This window comes from Littorina saxatilis, linkage group LG17 (assembly GCF_037325665.1).
Source record: "Littorina saxatilis isolate snail1 linkage group LG17, US_GU_Lsax_2.0, whole genome shotgun sequence".
Classification (NCBI taxonomy): Eukaryota; Metazoa; Mollusca; class Gastropoda; order Littorinimorpha; family Littorinidae; genus Littorina; species Littorina saxatilis.
This window is the reverse complement of record NC_090261.1, coordinates 26,300,874-26,321,511: the sequence shown is the minus strand read 5'-3', so window position 1 is coordinate 26,321,511 and position 20,638 is coordinate 26,300,874. Positions and strand designations below refer to the sequence as shown.

The 20,638-nt window shown below is 38.9% G+C and overlaps 1 protein-coding gene and 1 non-coding gene across 2 annotated transcripts in view; both read right to left on the bottom strand.

Annotated features, from left to right (window-relative positions):
* Positions 1–52: 52 nt before the first annotated feature.
* Positions 53–20,638, bottom strand: part of LOC138953674 (echinoderm microtubule-associated protein-like 6) — a 38,134-nt gene continuing 17,548 nt past the window's right edge. Inside the window, exons 20-35 of the mRNA XM_070325560.1 lie at positions 19,906–20,303; positions 18,264–18,462; positions 14,389–14,509; positions 12,547–12,643; positions 12,039–12,168; positions 11,085–11,357; positions 10,418–10,647; positions 9,721–9,878; positions 8,247–8,367; positions 7,549–7,737; positions 7,058–7,227; positions 6,367–6,529; positions 5,856–5,959; positions 4,808–4,961; positions 2,903–3,003; positions 53–2,546 (exon numbers count right to left, since the gene is read on the bottom strand). Coding sequence (XP_070181661.1) covers positions 2,522–2,546; positions 2,903–3,003; positions 4,808–4,961; positions 5,856–5,959; positions 6,367–6,529; positions 7,058–7,227; positions 7,549–7,737; positions 8,247–8,367; positions 9,721–9,878; positions 10,418–10,647; positions 11,085–11,357; positions 12,039–12,168; positions 12,547–12,643; positions 14,389–14,509; positions 18,264–18,462; positions 19,906–20,303 — 2,633 coding nt within the window. The 3' untranslated portion in view covers positions 53–2,521. The remainder of the gene's footprint in view (positions 2,547–2,902; positions 3,004–4,807; positions 4,962–5,855; positions 5,960–6,366; positions 6,530–7,057; positions 7,228–7,548; positions 7,738–8,246; positions 8,368–9,720; positions 9,879–10,417; positions 10,648–11,084; positions 11,358–12,038; positions 12,169–12,546; positions 12,644–14,388; positions 14,510–18,263; positions 18,463–19,905; positions 20,304–20,638) is intronic.
* LOC138954041 (U2 spliceosomal RNA) lies at positions 13,146–13,338 on the bottom strand. The gene has a single exon (XR_011451707.1). It is a non-coding gene; the product is annotated as a U2 spliceosomal RNA (small nuclear RNA).

Here is a 20,638-nt window from a genome sequence, read left to right as displayed (position 1 = left end):
TTTTTGGATTGTAGCTTTCCAGGTGACAAACAAAACAGAAAAATACAAGAAGTAGATTTTCAATAAATTTATTATAAAGATTAGTTTGAACAGTGTTAAGTTCGTCAACTTAATACATGTTAACTTTTGATATGTGCTACAAGATAGGCCTGAGTGATTCTAAACAAATTAAAACACTGATCACAGATATCATTTCAAAATGTCTACAAAAATTGCACTAAATACTACAATTAATATAAGACATATTCAAAACGGAAACGGTTATAACAAAAATAATCCAACATGTTTACAAAAGAAGAAATATCAGCTATTGTAAGTTCACCTTCACCCGGTCACGCTTTGGACTACACAGTCCGGATGATGTGGGTCATGTACGACACATACTTTCTAAAGAAGGATTCAACGTAAAAAGTATGGGTCGTACACGACAGACACCATCTGAATAGGGATACACTTGTTACCACCTCTTTGTAGAGTATGGGTCATGCACGACCCATGCCATCCAAATAGGGATAAACGCAATAAAATTCCATGTTTAATTAAATCCATATGGGGTGTCCGCGCACCACAACATCCGGACTGCGTAGTTCAAATTACGTCATCATTTCTTTGTTTGTTTACAAAGATAATTCTTCAAAAAATGGTCGATGGGAAGGTTCTACGGTGTTTGAGGATTACATGAAATATTAATAAAAAAAAACTCCCAATAGTTTAGGAGACATTTTTGTGAGGCCCTGGGTCATCCACGACCCAGGAAGCACGATGACGGGAAAAAGAATAAAATCACCAAAGTTTTATAATTCATTCATGATACTTAATTTACATACACTAGCTGTGAACATTTCAACAGCTACATATTCAATACATAAACATATGTGTTTGAACATCAGAATGTGAGATAATTAGTGATTAAATAAGCATATATAATCACATTTTAGCAGCTGCCTTAATCAAATCTTCTGCAAGAATCATGTGTAACCACACAAAACATCTATATATATGTAACAGGCAAAACCACCAGTTTCCAAATCTTATGCACTTCAGTCGATTCACGCACATAATTCTTTGAGAAAATAACAATGGAAATACAAATCAGGTCACCAAAACCATACAAAAGAGTAATGATAAACTAACTGTTCAAATACCAATATCAATTGTAAAATCAGAAGTACATATTTTAATGAACTGAAAAATTGTGTTCTATCTACAAAAGTATTTTTAGACTTTATGATCAGATGCACGGGTGACACCCTTTGCATTTTGTTTCGGATAGTTTCTGCTCATCTGGCCCCATGTAATAATAAGATGGAGATATCTATTTTTTGTCACAAATACAATTGTGTACGACAGAAGTTCACACTGTGAATGAAGTGCTGGTTTGTCATGGGTTGAGCATATTGATCAAGGCACATGCAGATCACTTCAATGGCAGTCAACATGAGAACTTGAGTGCAAACTTGTGGAGCATTATAACTGACTCATAAGTGCTCTCACCACTGTGTTAAACACCAAACCAAACAATGTGATTACATAACAACATTACTTTAGCATTAAAACATCTAACTCATTATTACAAAACAATCACAAGCATAAAATGGTCATTATGATCTTAATACAAGGATATTTCAGTTGTACCGTGATCACATACAAGGCAGTGAAATTTGAGTAATTAGAAGTCTTGTGTAAAATTGTTCATTCTGAGCCCCTGGATCCATTACATGTAATCGAATAATATTCTCACACCTCTAATGTGTCTGCAATGCAACAATTTCAAGCAAGCATTTAAAAAAACTGGCATTCGTAGACCACATACATTTTATGCACTTTTGGTTTTATAATGAGTTGCACGATAAGAGAGATTGATCGATCCAAAGCACCATCACCTTTAACTCAGATAAAAGCTGCAGAGTAAACAAAGATGTCCTTCATTTCTCCAGTGAATGGTTCACCAAGACAGCATCAAACATCAATAAAGCAATTACACGCACGAAATGAACAACACACAGAAACTGTAGCATTTTCAGCTTGGGAAATAGATTCAAACAAAACCTGATCCTATTTATCAAGTATAAGTACATGACAACATAAATAACACAAAGAAGATAGAGAAGCATTGTTTTTCTATTTTAGTTACAATAAAAAGAGCAATAGTCTAAGGCTCAGTCTTTTTTCTACTGTAGTTGGGAAAAGATTACTTCTTTCCACCGTAGATGAAGGAAAACATACACAAAATCAGGCAAACTTTCTGATTACATGTATTAAAATACAAAGGGAAAAAAAGTTGACAAGATAGGTTACAGAAGTGGACGGAAAACAATGTCTCCAGAACAAAAGTTAAAAAAACTCAATAATCACAAACCTTGTCAGAACTCAACCCAAAAAATACTTTTTTTTAAAATAAGATGCCAAAAACAAAACAGAATTTCGGCAGCCATGTAAAATCTGGACGGAATGTTGGTGTTGAACTTTGAACATTTCTTTCACTGCAGGAACAAGATTCACACTGGTCAGAGCTAGATCATCAGAGACACTTCCACACAAAGACACTGCAACAGAGGGAACATCAAAATGAGCATTCTGTCTGTGCATAAACTTCATGTCAAATATGCTAACACGTGTCAGGAGACAAATGGACAAAAGCTGGAATGAAACTACATTTAGTTTGATACAAGGAATGTAGTAGTCCAGGCAATGAAAAAAACAGCATACATGACTAAAAAAAAGTTCTTCAGAAATGTAATTGTTGGAGATTAGTTTACAATGAATAACCTCTACCAACATGCAATTATTCCATAAAAGAAAACATGCGTGGAGGAGAAAAAAGCATGGGAGGAGGAAGAGGGGGTGTAGGAGGAGGGGGTGTGGGTGGAGGGCAGGAAAAAGGGATTGTAAAAACATGTACCTGCAGTCATCGCCTCCAGTACTGATGAGATGTTTGTCGTCAAATGTGAAGCGGACATTTGTCACATGAGCTGAGTGGCCAACAAACTTCTTGTGAGGAGCCTGCAGCAAACACAGATGCATGATAACAGTCAAATTTCAATGAATACAAACTGAAAAATTAGAAGTTACATTCATAAAATAACGTCATATTTAATTAGTTGGATATTGGACATTTTGTAACTTCAGCACAAGCAAATTTGGAGCCAAAACTCACTAATTTGAACAAAACCCATCTTCTTTCTGAGATAACATAAAAGTAAAATAGAAAACAAAAACACAATTACAAAATATTGGTTTGTTTTTATCAGTGTCTGTAGAGTACAATTATAACCACACAGTGCATGAAGAACAGCTTGCTGATACCTTTCCCTCAAATTAAAAGAACATTGTTCATTCAAACTGTGCAGAAATATTCTGTCTACGTGTGAAAGCATCAAGTACAATAAAGCTCTTACTTCAAAGTACATAAAACACCCTGACCCTTTATAAGACAGACGCACTGATACACACACACACACACACACACACACACACACACACACACACACACACACACACACACAACAATATAGCTGTCTACATACATGACTGTATTCTGACTACATTTAACTATTTGCCATAGCAAAAACAGAAAACACTGACTGAAAAAAAGAATAAGGCCTATATAGCAGAAAAAGTTTCTTTCTTTGCTTTCTTTGTTTCAGTGGTTTTTTTATGCTGACTGAATAATATGTTATGTGTGAATGTAAACTGTGTACTGGTGCACTACAAAGGAACCTCCAAAAATCTGAGAAAATCAGGATCTTAAAAAGGAGGGAGTCTTAAAATGGGGGTAATTTTACAGAGGTTATGAACAGAAAGTCTGAGAAAACAAGAGTCTTAAATTGGGGCGTCTTAAAAGGGGGGTTCCACTGTATCACAACATATGTGTGCTCACATGCAGAAACAAAAGGGTATGCAAAGCATGTAGATGATTAACAGCAACAGGAACCCACAGATTCTTTTTAATCATGTGCATTCAAAACATACAATTAAGCTCCTTCGATTAAACATAATCAAATCATGTTTCATCTACACACACAAAAGAATAAATAAAAAAATAAAAGAAACGTTCATTTTCAAGAAAGCTGCATCTTCATAAAAATAAACAATTCTCGGAAGCATTTTAAAATGCACACTACCACAACACCAAACACAGTGAAACAATTTTTACTAGAGAATCAAATTTGAGGGAGACTACCACTATTTTCTAAGAGAGCACTGGATATTTTATTTATGGTTCTATACTAAGAAATGTGGATAATAACAGTGTGCATGCAAAGTGCTTTGAAAGTGTTTTTTTCTATATATAGCTGAGCTGGTCAGCTCAACAAAATTAAGAATAAACTCACCACAGTCTGTAATTTTGTGATTGAAACAGAAATAAAGACATCATCTTAATTTGTGATTTTGTGAAATGTAACTGCATTCCAAAACAACTCAGCAGGCATGCATAACTAGCACACACGGTTACTTTGATCAAAATAAAAGGAGTGATGTTTGAACCTTACACACTACATATAAAGTAACAACACGTCTTTCCTGAAAATCCTTGTGGCATCTGAAGGTTTATTTATTTATTCTATATATTCAAAAGATATTCTAAATGTGTCATGATGGTATATAATAGTTCATGTATGTGTACATCACACTCATTACTCCACCAAACAAAAAGAAACTTTTTCAACACTGGCATGCAAACATAAGAGATCTTTTACATACATGTATATATATTTATACATTTGATGCACTCAGTGAGAAAATCAGAACAATTCCACACCTTTGCATGCATAACTAATTTTGAAAGCACAAATGTCAAACTCACGTGTTTGCCAGGGCAGGGAAAGTCAAAGAGTTTGACGTAGCCGAAGTCGTCACCAGTGGCCAGAGAGTTGCCCAGGTGAGACAGGTGAGCACAGTTCACGTCCGCCTTGGATGCGTCTTTGGGCCAGATGCCCAGGACCTCCTTGCCCAGAATGCTGCAACACACCATTGGTTCTTTAAATACTGTATAATCCGCAAGCCCTCCAAAATTTGAGAAAATCAGGTCTTGAAATGGAGGTATAGTCTTAAAACAGGGCTAAATTTACACATGTTATGAACAGAAAATCAGGTCTTGAAATGGAGGTATAGTCTTAAAACAGGGCTAAATTTACACATGTTATGAACAGAAAATCAGGTCTTGAAGTGGAGGTATAGTCTTAAAACAGGGCTAAATTTACACATGTTATCAACAAAAAATCAGGTCTTGAAGTGGAGGTATAGTCTTAAAACAGGGCTAAATTTACACATGTTATGAACAGAAAATCAGGTCTTGAAATGGAGGTATATATAGTCTTAAAACAAGGCTAAATTTACACATGTTATGAACAGAAAATCTGAGAACAAGGGAGAAGTTTTAAAAAGAGGTTTCAACTGTACAGACTATCACGGTGGGCATGAATGGAATACTGATGAAAAATAAATGGGAGAGTTTAACTTTAAGGCAATGTCTAATTATGAAAAACCCCAACTCTCTATCTTCATTACTCTGCCTTGGATTTTCTTTTCCCTTTTTTTTTTCATCAGGTTCAGTTTGTTTAAAAGAACAGCAAAAAGCAAAATGTAAGAATAGTGTGCAATTTAAGCCCATGGATTAAGTGTGTGGATCAATCACATCATTTCCACAGACCTAAGATGTGTCTTTCCCGTGTTTTTGCCTGAAGTGAACAAACATGTTGCAAAGTTCACAAAGTAATCTTAATGCTGTTCTCTGTGTTTTTTTGTGGTTTGTTTGATTGTTTGTGAACTTGTATGTTCGTTTGTTTGGTGCATGGCACTTTTCTCACAAAATATTGAGCTAAAATGAAAAAAAAATGTGACAGATTATTTACCTTGTCCAGGTGTTCCAGGTGATCTTGCTGATGATGGCTTCATCCTCCACAATGGTGCCTGCAGGTACGGCAAACACTTGGTTGATGTAGGCACCAGTGCTCACCTGTCGCACAAATGATGCCATACTCTTTAAAGTGATCTCCACTTGTTTGCCATAAAGAGAGTACAGCTGAAAGACTTGCATTTGGGTGACACAGGTGAATTAAACACAGATGAATTACCCCTAGGAAGAAGAACAAATGCAAATTTGCTTAAAAAAGAGGGAGAAAGAGAGAGAAAGAGAGGGACAGACAGACAGACAGACAGACAGACAGACAGATAAATTAACAGACAGACAGACAGAGACAGAGTAATGGACAGAACAGGAAAACATTAAGCTTGCCATATTTAAAACATTAAGCTTCCAATATTTTCTTTCTGTCTTTCTTCAACCCAAAAGAACATGGTCTCAGCTGAGACCACTAACAACCATACCAGATCTAATTCAAGCAAGTTTGTTTATGCACCCACCCTAATGTACTGGCCGTCAGCAGAGAAGTCCATCTGGATGACAAAGCTTGGGATGCCCTTGCAGTAGCCTGCGCGGTTGAGGGAGGTGCCCTGAGACAGGTCGTACAGATCCACACAGCAGTCCTCCGACCCCACTGCCAACAACTTGCTGTTGGGGCTGAACCTAATCACAGGCAATGTGAAGTTTAGTTCTGCTCATAACCATTTATTTTTGTGTGTGACTACTTTCAAAGATACATTCATCCCCATGTCAAAAATCTTGTAAACTATTACAGATCCATCCAGGCTATTACATATATACAACATATACCCTACAATTTGAATACGACCTTAAAAAATCTGAGAAAATCAGGTCGTAAAAAGGTACAGAGAGTCTTACAACGAAGGTACATTTATAGAGGCTATGAACAGAACATCTGAGAAAGGAGGTATGGCGGCTTCCTGTGGTTGAACCAGTTCTTACCAATGCAACTTGTGAGAGCAGTAACCTATCACCCACAGATGCTGGTCACAGACTTCAATCAATCAAAACCTTGTCTCACTCAACTAACATGTTCTTAGGAGTAGAAAAAAGGCATTTTAAAAGATGAACAGTTTTACTAAACCAGCAACTTTGCTGAGCATGGAGAACAAAAGTAGACACGAGCATGCACATAAGCACGCAACCACACAAATAACCAATAACTCTTACTTGATGTCGTTGATGGGGCTAGACCTGTCACGCTTGCGACCCCACAGCTTGAGTCCAGCAGTGGTGAGCACCACAAATTCACCGGTCTTGAGACCCACCGCTATCAGCTCACCGTCAGGACTGAAGGCAGCCGATTTGGCTGATCCTACTTCCAGCTTGGCAAGCATAGACTGCACACAGTAAGCACAACTCTGCTTTTACTTGAACTGGATTCAAAATATGTATTGGTCGCCAAAATTTGTTGTGTCAAAAGACATCCCACGTTTCAAAGCTATCAGACTTTTGACCAGCCTCGGGTGAGAACAATGCGTCAAATCAAAAAAGTATACGTCAATAACCGAAGACCGAGGCCTGGGAACAACACTGTGTCTCCACTCCAAATCATATCTTGCTTACCGTCATACACGTACAAATCCACTCGTGCAAAAACATGAGTGAACGTTGGAGTTTCAGCCCATGAACAAAGAAGAAGAAGAAGATATCTTGCTTACCCTGTTGTGCAGGTCCCAGAGTCTGAGCGTGTTGTCGAAGCCGGCGGTGATGTAGCGGGCAGCAGACGGGTGGCAGTCCAGCGCCCACAGCAAGCCCTCAGCGTGCGACGCCATCAGGGTGCTGACACTGCCCGACTTCTCGTTCACCTCGTAGATGTCGTTGTCTCTTGTGCCGATCAAAATCTTGCCCTGTAAAATGCAGGATACATAAGATTACAGTAGAATACAAATACTTTCGTTAAAATAAATATGGTCCAAATATATACTTCGGGTTACACTCATGTTGCAGATCTTACAGATATTGTTTCTGAATTGTAAAATATACTTTTTCCAGACACTGTTGTATTCTTCTGTCTCTAATGTAACAGGTTAAGAATGAGTCTCCAATTACCATGTCATTTTCAAAGTAAAACATGTGACAGAGTTGGTTAATACAACTGGCCAAACAAGGAGGTTTTACAAAAATATGCTAAAAGTAGTTTTGGGAACAAGAAATAAATCTGAAAAAATAACCACAAAAACACAATGAAAGAAGCAATTTCATTAAACATGAAGCCTGAAAAGAATAGACTTCCCCCGGAAAGCGGCGTATGGCTTCCTGATTGGTAGGTCATACACATAAAAACAAGAGTGAACGTGGGAGTTTCAGCCCATGAAATGATAATAAGAAGAAGAAATAAAATAGAGCACATGTTGACCTTGGAGCGGCAAACTGCCTTGATGACCTCAGCCTTGCCGGCGGCTGGCTCTTTGAGAGGGAACGCCTTGCATCGCTTCATGTCCTGGTCCCACAGCTTGACCGGGCCACTGTCCTTTGACCTGAACAAAACAACAAGTCGCGTAAGGCGAAATTACTACATTTAGTCAAGCTGTGGAACTCACAGAATGAAACTGAACGTAGTCCGCCGCTAGTGCAAAAGGCAGTGAAAGTGACGAGCCTGTTTGGCGCGGCAGCGGTTGCGCTGTGCTTCATAGCACGCTTTACTGTACCTCTCTTCGTTTTAACTTTCTGAGCGTGTTTTTAATCCAAACATATCATATCTATATGTTTTTGGAATCAGGAACCGACAAGGAATAAGATGAAATAGTTTTTAAATCGATTTTGGAAATTTAATTTTGATCATAATTTTTATATTTTTAATTTTCAGAGATTGTTTTTAATCCAAATATAACATATGTATATGTTTTTGGAATCAGAAAATGACGAAGAATGAAATGAAATTGTTTTTGGATTGTTTAATAAAAAAATAATTTTAATTACAAGTTTCCGATTTTTAATGACCAAACTCACTCATTAGTTTTTAAGCCACCAAGCTGAAATGCAATACCAAACCCCGGCCTTCGTCGAAGATTGCTTTGCCAAAATTTCAATCAATTTAATTGAAAAATGAGGGTGTGACAGTGCCGCCTCAACTTTTACAAAAAGCCGGATATGACGTCATCAAAGGTATTTATCGAAAAAATGAAAAAAAACGTCCGGGGATATCATACCCAGGAACTCTCATGTCAAATTTCATAAAGATCGGCCCAGTAGTTTAGTCTGAATCGCTCTACACACACACACAGACACACACACACATACACCACGACCCTCGTCTCGATTCCCCCCTCTATGTTAAAACATTTAGTCAAAACTTGACTAAATGTAAAAATGTGGGAATTAATACCAAGAACATAACATAGTCAAAGATTATACATGTACTGCACATTTTGTTGTTGTTGTTATAAGGGTTCTTCTCCTTCTTCTTTCTGCGTACATGGGCTGAAACTCCCATGTACACTCGTGCTTTTAAACTCCCACTTACACTCGTGTTTTTTCCACGAGTGGGTTTTTACGTGTATAATCGACCGTGTTAACCCCGCCATACGCCGTTTAGGGGGGAGTTGTAAAGGTTCAACCCACAAACTGTCAGTTTGTCGTTTGTTCATTTCAATGCTTGTTAGTCTCTAAGGTGCCAGGAGACACTTTCATGTGTAAGCAGTATGTTTCAGTACTTGCATTTCAAATATGTGTCAAGACCAAACTAAGTGGAATAATCCTTGCCTAATATCAGAACTTACTTAGGAAGCTGTGCAGAAGGGAGAAAACAAAAACGGCCTTAAGTTCACTAATGCATGTTTAAAAAAACAAAAAGTGATGAGTAAAGAAGAAATGGATATAAATGATCTTACGGCAGTTCCTTCCCTCCCGTGACGATGAGACCATCTCTGAGAGTGGTGAACATTGTGAAGACAGGTCCGTTGTGTGCCCGTGTCACCACCCGACTCAGGTTTGAATCTTGCCAGACGTACACATCACCACTCAAGGCACCGGTGAAAGTCATGTTGTTCTGGAAGAGAAGACATTATTAAAAAATAAAAAAAAAAGGAAAATTCTGTCTTACTTTCAATATGTGTGTATTTTGTTAGCACGTTTGACTACATTAAACAAAACATAAAAACTCCTCACAGCAGTCGCAAATACACTATTTCTATCATTGTAACAAGAAGTTATAAAATTCACATGAAATTGAAAATGAAGCTTGAGACATCCAAATGTTAAAACCTACACAGACTACAGTAGAACCCCCATTTTAAGACTCCCACCCTTTTAAGACCCTGTTTTCTCAGACTTTCTGTTCATAACCTCTGTAAATTTACCCCCATTTTAAGACCCCCCATTTTAAGACTCCCTGCTTTTTAAGACCTGATTTTTTCAGATTGTGTGAGGTCTTAAAAGGGGGGTTGCACAGTATTCTCTTTCCACATCCAGACCAAGAAAAGACTTGTTGATACCAAAAGAAAGAGTCTTTGTTTCAAAGGGACTGCTTAAAAATAATAATAAAAAAGAAGCCTAAACCAGTTATCCACCAGATCATGGTTTACTTACAGCACCAAAAGCAAGAGATAGCATGGTCTGCATTTTCTGCGGGGAGGCGGCACCAGCAGGCATGTCCACTTTTCCCAGAATTCCTCGCTTGCCCATCAATTGGCTGCCTGCGACTGACCAAAACTTGACGTGCTTGACGCCAACCGACACAAACTGTGTGTCAGAGTCAGGTCGGAATTCTGCACGGAAGATTCTCTGGTTGTGGCCTGGCCCTGTGGCAACTTTGGTGCCTGTGGAAAAAGAGATTACCTGAGTAAATAGGTATGTCATTTTAGTCAACATCCCAAGTTTTAAGATGCAGGCTTGACATCTAGACTGAAAGGAATTTATGTGGTATTGACCTGATTCCTGCAAACCTTGCCACCTTGCAAACAAACAAACACACATACTAATACATACTAATACACCCACACAACACAACTAGACACACACACACATCCTCTCTATTTCTCTCCCTCTACATGAAATTATACCACTCAAGAATTCTTTTGAGAGACACACCTGCATAACCAACCCAAATTTCCCACCAATGGGATAAAAAAAAAAGCAAAGAGAGAGAGAGAGAGAGAGAGAGAGAGAGAGAGAGAGAGAGAGAGAGAGAGAGAGAGAGAGAGAGAGAGGGGGAGAGAGAGAGAGTGAGAAAGAGAGTCTCAGATACTGTACTTACCATCCTGCCACCTCCACACTGTAAGATCATGGTCTTCCTCCAAGCCCACTGTCAGCAGCATTTTTCCTGTGCAAGAGAAGTCTACAGAGCAGATTCCCCCTTTGTGGTCGCCCTGCAGAATCGACAGCGTTTCCTTGGTGATAGCGTCCCAAACGTGCACCGTGGGAGGATTGCCGATCTGAGCGGTGGCAACTGTGCTCTTGAACTTGGGGTGCTGGTTGACGGTGAGTGCGATGATGTCATCTGTGTGCTTCAGGTAGAAAGACTGAGTGCCTGTGACATGAAAGAGGTAGGGGTACATGGGTTAATGCACAAAAGTTTTGTATTTGTTGCACAAATATTACACTACTTGTAAGAAAATGCACTGCAGTTGGACTTTCACTTTTGTTGCACAAATATTACTCTACTTGCAACAAAATGCATTACTGTTTGACTTTTTATTTCATCTTGCATGTACAGTGGTACCTGTGATGAAAAGAAACTCTTGGGATCAGTTAAAAGTGTCCCTACAATGCAGGTGGCCTGTCATGACAGGTATACTTTAGTCAAGATAATAGAAAAAGGGACTCCAGAAGGTGTTCTTTCATGTGAAGTATCCACTCATCAGAGGGGCCTCACCTCTCAGGTACTACGGTATTACAATATCTGATCAATTTAATAGTACAGTGGTACAGAGACGACCAATGCAAAGAGTACTTTCAATGGAGGTGACTGTCCATGAAAGGAATACCCTAGCAAGGTTGACAGAAGGACTGAGACTGTCCTTTGTTCAAAGTTTTCCTTTATAAGAAAAGCTACACATTATTACCACGATTGCAACTGGCAACAAAATAACTAACAAACTTTGCTAATTCAATAAAAACTCCTGCCGCCAATCTGCATGTAGTTTAGCTTTTTATTTTATGTTTTGCTTGTATTTTCATAACATCAGACCCCTTGGCAACAGAAGCTCACCAGAAGACAAGTTCTGCACAATGCCAGCGCCAGCAGCATGGAAGATGATGTCACTGTCATTGTTGACGTAGTACAGATTGCTGCGGGCATCAAACCCACGGTAGCCATGGATGTACTCAAGCTCCAAATTCTGAACATACAAAAGGCCAGTGATTGCTTTTTTGTCCTAAAAACTGAACAAACAGTGGTGAAATAATAATGATGGTACATGTAATTCTGTAATGATAAAAGTACAAAATATGTACACACTGTCACTAAAAAGTAAACATGATGAAACAGAAGCAAATACAAAATGTAGAAGACTACTGGTTTAAACTTAAGAAATACTGGTGAACTAATCACGGTTAAGCAATACAGAACAGTACATAAGCTTGTTGAAAAGCACAAATTATAAAAATAGACGTAATAAAACAAACATCCTTTTCCTAATTCTCACAAATCCAAATCATCATAGTCGCTATAAGTAATGACTAGTGTAGAATAAATTAGAAGTGGTTTTGTGACTTACGGTGACGGGTGTCATCTTTCTCTTCTTGCCGCCTGCAGTGGCTGGCTCCACCTTCTTCACCTTGGGGGGTTCTGGGGCACTGCGGCTCACAGCCGGCCTGAAACACACCAACATACCTTGTAACGCAGTGTGTCCTGCAATGTACGTAGGCCCCTCCAATGAGAAGACACCTCTCAAAAGACACCTCTCAATAAAAGACACCTCCAAAGAAAGGACACCTCCCAAGTGTCATTCAGTCCATAAACTGAACTAAAGTATAGCTGTCATGAGAGGACATCTGCAATGTTGTGATACCAATTCATTGCCTCGCTTGTGTCTTCCTTGCAAGCAGCTGAACATTTTGTCAGATAAGTTTTCTGTAAAATATCAATGAAAGTAACGTTTTGTCAATAATTAAACGTTCCAACAACATACCTTTCTCGTCTTTTGATTTACAACACTGACTGGATTCATTAATTGTATCCATGTACCTTCCACTGAGTAATGAATGAACTTTAATGTCTTGAAGTTCCCTTTAAAGCTGATACAAACACTGATGAGATATTAGCATCAATCTTTAGTAGATGTTTTCATGATTTTAGTTTGATTTTTCTCCCCAAGGGGAGTGGGCCGATCCTGGAGGTACTGCAATACCAGGCCAACCCGTGGCGAAGGTGGAGCAAGCCCCTGACACTTCGCCGAGGTTCAAAAATCAGTTTAATATCGAAGCCTCCATATAGGAGGCGTATCAGATATTAAGCTGATAAGAACAGATACTACACTTTGATCTTAGCCAAAAGGCCGAGAAGCGATAAAAGTCAAGCAGTTCAGGAACTGACCCCGACTGAAAGCTAAACTTAAAAATGTCATGGTTTCCTTTAAGCATGTAACAAGCTTTAGTTAAAGGGAAGAAAATAATTGTTTTCAAGAGTCAACTTCTATTTTGATAAATGTTAACATTGTACATAAATGATGTCTCAGAGTAAAAAACACAAACATTCACACTGAAAAGCCTACATCAGGATTTTCCCTCCAACTTAACCCAGGTTCAGCCATTTTATCCTGCAGGATAAATGTTACTAAGAATAGCCCCATTGATCCACAACGAGGCTAGCTTGCTGAGATAGCAAAGGCCTATAACTCACAGGGCAAGCACAGGATCGCAAAGGCTGATAACTCCTCTTGCATGCAGCCAAGAAGTGTGAAAGGCAACCTGCTGAGCAGGCCAGCCAGCCAGGCAGTAGATTAGGGGAAGAGTGTGTGCCTTTGTGTGTGAGTGTGTGTGCTGTGTAGGAGTGACTGAAAATAAATGGCCTTCAGCCAAAAGTGGGTCACACAGCTTTCCCTGACTGGTGGTGTAAACCCAGGCTGTGCAGTGTGTGGGCTTTGTGAAGGGAGTGTGAAGCAAGCCTGAGGGATAGGGAATAATTCTTTCACTACAGACTAGCTGCCCTTACAGTTTTTGTTGTTTGCCGATTTTGTTCCCTTCACTTTTTATTGTTGTTCCTTGTTTTGTAATTTTGTTGTTGTTGCTCTGTTTAATTCTGTGTGGTTTTAATGTGCTCTGTCTTTGTTTCTGTTTGCTTTCTGAAAAAAAGGCATGTAAACTGAATGCTATTACTTTGACTGGAAACATGGAGTTTGTGCAGAGTATGCACATGCATTTGGGTGTGTGCATGCGTGTGTGTGTGTGTTCGTGCATACATGCATAAAAGCAAGAGAAATCTAAGATTTATGCCCTCACAGCAAAGCCACTAAGAGCATTACATGAGAGCAATAAAGCTTATGTGTGTGTGTGTGTGTGTGTGTGTGTGTGTGTGTGTGTGTGTGTGTGTGTGTGCATGTGTGTGTGTGTGCATTTACTTTTCTTCCTCCTCTTGTTCCTGGAGGTTAGGCCTGACTCCTTCCTTCTCCTGCACAGAGCTGGCGTAGATCTTGGTGCTGTAGTCCATCTTCTTCTCCCTCTCCACGTCACTGTCATAGCCTGACAACCAACATATTAAAATTGTCATGGGGGGAGAAACAGACACAGACACACACACACACACACACACACACACACACACAGACAAAAGCACACACTTGCAAAAATAAGTTGTTTTTTAAAACAAACAAACAAACAGAAAAGATGGGTAAAAAAAAGTAGGATGTTTTTTTTTTACAGATTCAACGGTGGTAACAAAAGTTTATGAAATACTTTTCTTTCTTTAGAAGTACTCTTTTTCAGTAGCATGAGCCTCAACTGTTTTCTGAATTTAAACAGCCCTGAAACAGTGTGAACAAACTAGCTATCCTACATAACAGCATCTACTGTTATGTCACCCCTGTATTTTAAATTATCTGGAATGTCAAATTTAAGACCTGTTCAGTGTCCACTGGTACGATTCATTTTAATCTCACTCGGGATTCAGAGTAATGCAAGGGAAGTAAGTATTCCCCAAAGATGACTTGTATTTAGAGTGGTTACCTCCCATGCACTAGTAGCATCATCCAAATGATCAGTTCTAAAACATCTTGGGCTGTGATTTATTCTTAAAGGTGGTCGTCTACATTTTTGTTTTTTTTCAATAATCTTATGGTTAGATTTCGATACAAAATTATGTCAAATGATGAATGAACCATGGGGAAAAAAGTTATAGAAAAAAAAAATATGTAAAAAAAGATTTTATTTTTGGGTAGCGTGACTCATGCTTCCAATATTTTGTTTTCTGTTTGCTGAGAACATGTGCTTTGCCTAAAAATACTGACCAATCAAATTCATGTCACTATGCTTATAGCCACGCCCAAACAAGTGCAGCAACAGTTTGACACTGGAGCGCTGTCCACGCTTTTTTTTAAACGCACGAAATGCACGGGATTTGAGAGGAGCTTTGCGCTTGGCATTTTCCAAATAAGGATATCCTACTATGAGTACTACGCTGGAATACTACAATGAATTTTCAAACGGCTACACTGGCATCGTCTTTCCTGATCGAAAGGGGGTGTATTGTTGATATTTGTAGATAATAGACTCTGCATTTTATAAAAATGTAGACAAGGACCTTTAACATTTCTTTTTATTTATTCATGTATTTCGTTGGTGTACATCAAATATGGTCAATTAATCTTTAATTAAAAATGGTGAAACTAATACCATGAGATCATCTTCAGACCTGGGAACCCCTGTTTTGCACTTAGAGTATTCTCAAACAAACTTAGTGTATTTTCAGAAAAATGAACGTACTCCATACAGCATTTGAACATCCATGATTCAAACATGCTTCACACACGTCCGCCACATCGTTAATTAAGTTTACCTATACAGTCGAGATCGCTTTACACGAAATGAAAGGGACCAATATTTTTTTTCGAGTTAACGTTTTTTCGCGATAACGAAAATGATCAAACTGATCACTTTTTTTTAAAAAGCAAGATAAAGAAGATAAAACAGTCCCATACCTTAAAAAAAAAAGCCTCTGTAGTGCGCGGCGGACGAAGTACACGGTTCAGTCAGAGTCGGCAGTTTTGTCGTCTGCTACATTTCATTATTTTGTTGTACACTTTAATTCCCCACAGAAAAGATTAAAATCCATTGCAGTGTTTAAAATCCATTGCAGTGTTTATGAATTCACACAGGACGAAAGAAATCCGTCAACTTCAACTGTTTGACAGGCTCACTGCACTTTCCGACGAACCGTTCAATTCTTGTGTACATTTAAAACAAATCCTTTTTTCAATTTTTACTGACAAAAACTGTAATCATGTGTCAAAATACTGGATCGGCTTCAAGATGGGCTTGTGAATAAAAGTGGTCTAGGAATTTTTCTCGTCGTACTTTTTTCCCACTGACCGTACTGATCGTATTCTCGACAATCATGCGTACAGAATACGGCGAAATCGTATGGGTTCCCAGGTCTGCATCTTATTCAGAGGGGGAAAAAAAGGAAGAATCATGAAGTATTTCAATTTTTTTTCTTCAAATAGTTCTCCCTGTTTGCCAAAAAAATTAACGCAATCCCCTTTCCAGCTTTTTTTACCCCCTGTCCCTTTCTCTCCTCCTTTTCTTATTACATTTAGTAAAGTTTTGACTAAATGTTTTAACGTAGTCGTAGAGGGGGAATCGAGATGAGGGTCGTGGTGTATGTATGTGTGTGTGTGTGTGTGTGTGTCTGTGTGTGTACAGTGCTACAGAGAAAACTTCTGGACCGATCTTCATGAAACTTGACATGAGAGTTCCTGAGTATGATATCGCCAGACGTTTTTTTCATTTTTTTTATAAATGTCTTTGATGGCGTCATATCCGGCTTTTTGTGAAAGTTGAGGCGGCACTGTCACGCTCTCGTTTTCAAACCAATTTTGTTGACATTTTGGTCAAGCAATCTTTGACAAAGGCCGGACTTTGGTATTGCATTTCAGCTTGGAAGATTAAAAATCAATTGATGAGTTTGCTCAAAGTTGTCATAAAAATCAAATTTTCACCAACATTTTTAAAATGATTGCATCGTATTCTTCATCAAATTCTGAATCAGAAAATATTACATATGTCATGTTTACTCTTAAAATATGATCACAATTAACGAAAATGGGTTAATTGGTACTACAATTAAATTTTAAGAAATCGATCCAAAAATGACATCAGCTTATCCTTTATCATTTCCTGATTCAAAAAACATATAGATCAATCAATCAATCAATCAATATGAGGCTTATATCGCGCGTATTCCGTGGGTACAGTTCTAAGCGCAGGGATTTATTTTTTTATTTTTTTATTTTTATTTTATGCAATTTATATCGCGCACATATTCAAGGCGCAGGGATTTATTTATGCTGTGTGAGATGGAATTTTTTTACACAATACATCACGCATTCACATCGGCCAGCAGATCGCAGCCATTTCGGCGCATATCCTACTTTTCACGGCCTATTATTCCAAGTCACACGGGTATTTTGGTGGACATTTTTATCTATGCCTATACAATTTTGCCAGGAAAGACCCTTTTGTCAATCGTGGGATCTTTAACGTGCACACCCCAATGTAGTGTACACGAAGGGACCTCGGTTTTTCGTCTCATCCGAAAGACTAGCACTTGAACCCACCACCTAGGTTAGGAAAGGGGGGAGAAAATTGCTAACGCCCTGACCCAGGGTCGAACTCGCAACCTCTCGCTTCCGAGCGCAAGTGCGTTACCACTCGGCCACCCAGTCCTCATGATAATGTTGTGTTCAAAACAAGCTCAGAAAGTTAAAAAGAATACAGAAAAGCGCACTTTCCTGCTTAGCGCAATACGCTACCGAGCTATTCTGGATTATCAATTTCACTTCGTTTTGCACGTGAAAATTGAGTGATTTTCTTCTAGTGGGGATTGACGAACCTGTCTTGTCTTGGTGAAAAATGCAGTGCGTTCAGTTTCATTCTGTGAGTTCGACAGCTTGACTAAATGTAGTAATTTCGTCTTCAAATAGTGCTCCCAATCTGCCACACAGATTCCCACATTCCACTTTCAGCTTTCATGTACATCATACAGTGCTAGTGGAAGCCCCCTTAATTTTAAGACCTTGACAAATCTGAGAAAATCGGGTCTTAAAAAGGTGGGAATCTTTAAATGGGGGTTATTTTACAGAAAAAAAGAACAGAGAATCTGAGAAAACAGGGCTTTAAAGAAACAAAAAAGTCTTTAATTGGGGTGTCATAAAAGGGATGGAGTCTTTAATTAGGGGGGGGGGGGGGGGGGGGTCATAAAAGAGAATTTTGACTGTACCTTCTTCCTCAGAGTCAGTATCGGAGTCATCACTCTCCCCCTGCACCCCTCCCTTGTCCAGCACGGACTGCCTGGCCCACACCATCACGGCTGTGTCAGCGCCCCCGGTGGACACCAGCTTGCGGCCGTCCTGAGTCCAGCGAACGTTGGTCACATGCGCACTGTGGCCAGGGTACTTCTTGAACTTGGCAAACTTGCCCTGAAGATGACAGGAGTAACACGCTGACGGTGACTATTTTATTTTGGATATGTGCTGTGATCACCACTTTATCTTTGACGATCTTGTACAAGGACTGAGAGAGAGAAAGAGAGAGAGAGAAAGACAGAGAGAAAAAGACAGAGAGAGAGAGAGAGAGAGAGAGAGAGAGAAAGACAGAGAGAGAGAGAAAGAGAGGCATGCATGAAGACAAAACAAGTCGCGTAAGGCGAAAATACAATATTTAGTCAAGTAGCTGTCGAACTCACAGAATGAAACTGAACGCAACGCAACGCAGCAAGACCGTATACTCGTAGCATCGTCACTCCACCGCCCGTGGCAAAGGCAGTGCCCGTGGAATTGACAAGAAGAGCGGGGTATTCGTTGCGCTAAGAAGGATAGCACGCTTTTCTGTACCTCTCTTCGTTTTAACTTTCTGAGCATGTTTTTAATCCAAACATATCATATCTATATATTTTTGGAATCAGGAACCGACAAGGAATAAGATGAAAGTGTTTTTGAATTGATTTCGGAAAAAAAATTTTGATAATAATTTTTATATATTTAATTTTCAGAGCTTGTTTTTAATCCGAATATAACATATTTATATGTTTTTGGAATCAGCAAATGATGGAGAATAAGATAAACGTAAATTTGGATCGTTTTATAAATTTTTATTTATTTTTTACAATTTTCAGATTTTTAATGACCAAAGTCATTAATTAATTTTTAAGCCACCAAGCTGAAATGCAATACCGAACCCCGGGCTTCGTCGAAGATTACTTGACCAAAATTTCAACCAATTTGGTTGAAAAATGAGGGCGTGACAGTGCCGCCTCAACTTTCACGAAAAGCCGGATATGACGTCATCAAAGACATTTATCAAAAAAAATGAAAAAAACGTATGGGGATATCAATCCCAGGAACTCTCATGTCAAATTTCATAAACATCGGTCCAGTAGTTTGGTCTGAATCGCTCTACACGCACGCACGCACACACACACACACACACATACACACACACATACACACGCACATACACCACGACCCTCGTTTCGATTCCCCCTCGATGTTAAAATATTTAGTCAAAACTTGACTAAATATAAAAAGAAGATCAAAGCAAAACCAGAAATAAATGGGCTGCAGAGGAAGTGAATGCAAAGTATGAAAAGGGAAAAGATGGACAGGAAATATAACAAAGAAAGTAACTTAAACTAATTAAGAAGCCTCCATGAAAATTAATGACTGAAAACATAAAAAAAGATATTTACTTTTCAAAACCATCTTTGTCTGCTTATCTGCATCGAGAACTCGAGATATATTTTTCTAGTATCTAGAATAACAGGGACTGAACAAAAAGCAATTATTTTTTCATAAATATTTCAGTTTCTTCTCTTTATTTGCTGAACCGTACTTGCAATTCAATAATCCTCTTCAAGGCCTCACCTTAGCAGGGTATCTGAAGAGCTTGACGAAGCCAAAGTCATCAGCGGTAGCCAGGAACCCTCGATCACCAGACAACGACGCAGCATTGACATCCGTCACATCGCTCTTGGCAGGCCATATTCCCTCGCACGTTGCCCCAAGCACGCCGGTCCAGCTCGCCCAGTCGAACTTCTCGATCTCTGTGGAACGCAGGGTGATTCTGTGGCCTCTGGGCGCCTCGAAGAACAGCTGTTCCTTGGCCCCGGAGTTGACCATGATGACCTTGCCCTTGCTGTCCCAGTCGATGTGCGTGATGTAGCTGGATGCCCCTTTGCATGTTCCAACCCTCTTGGTGCCCATCACGTTGTAAATGTCCACAAAGTTGTCGTGGGAGGCGACTGCTAGGTACTTGCCCAGGTCTAGAATAAGAGAAAATATTGGTTGAAGTACAGCCAAACAGGGTATGATTGAAAGAAAAGAATCCCAATATGAACAGAGAACAACAAAAACAACATCATAAATAAATAAATAAATAAACAAACAAACAACTAATTAAATAAATGTTAAATAAATCAATTAATTCATTAATTAATTAACTAATTAATTCATATTAATTAATTCATGAATACACTGAAAATGGATAGTTCCTCACCTTTGGGAATTATCATTTTTACCGCAATCACCAAAAGACAGCAACTTTTTAATACAGAAAATGCAAGCAATATGACCTTCTGGAACACATCGTTTACATAAT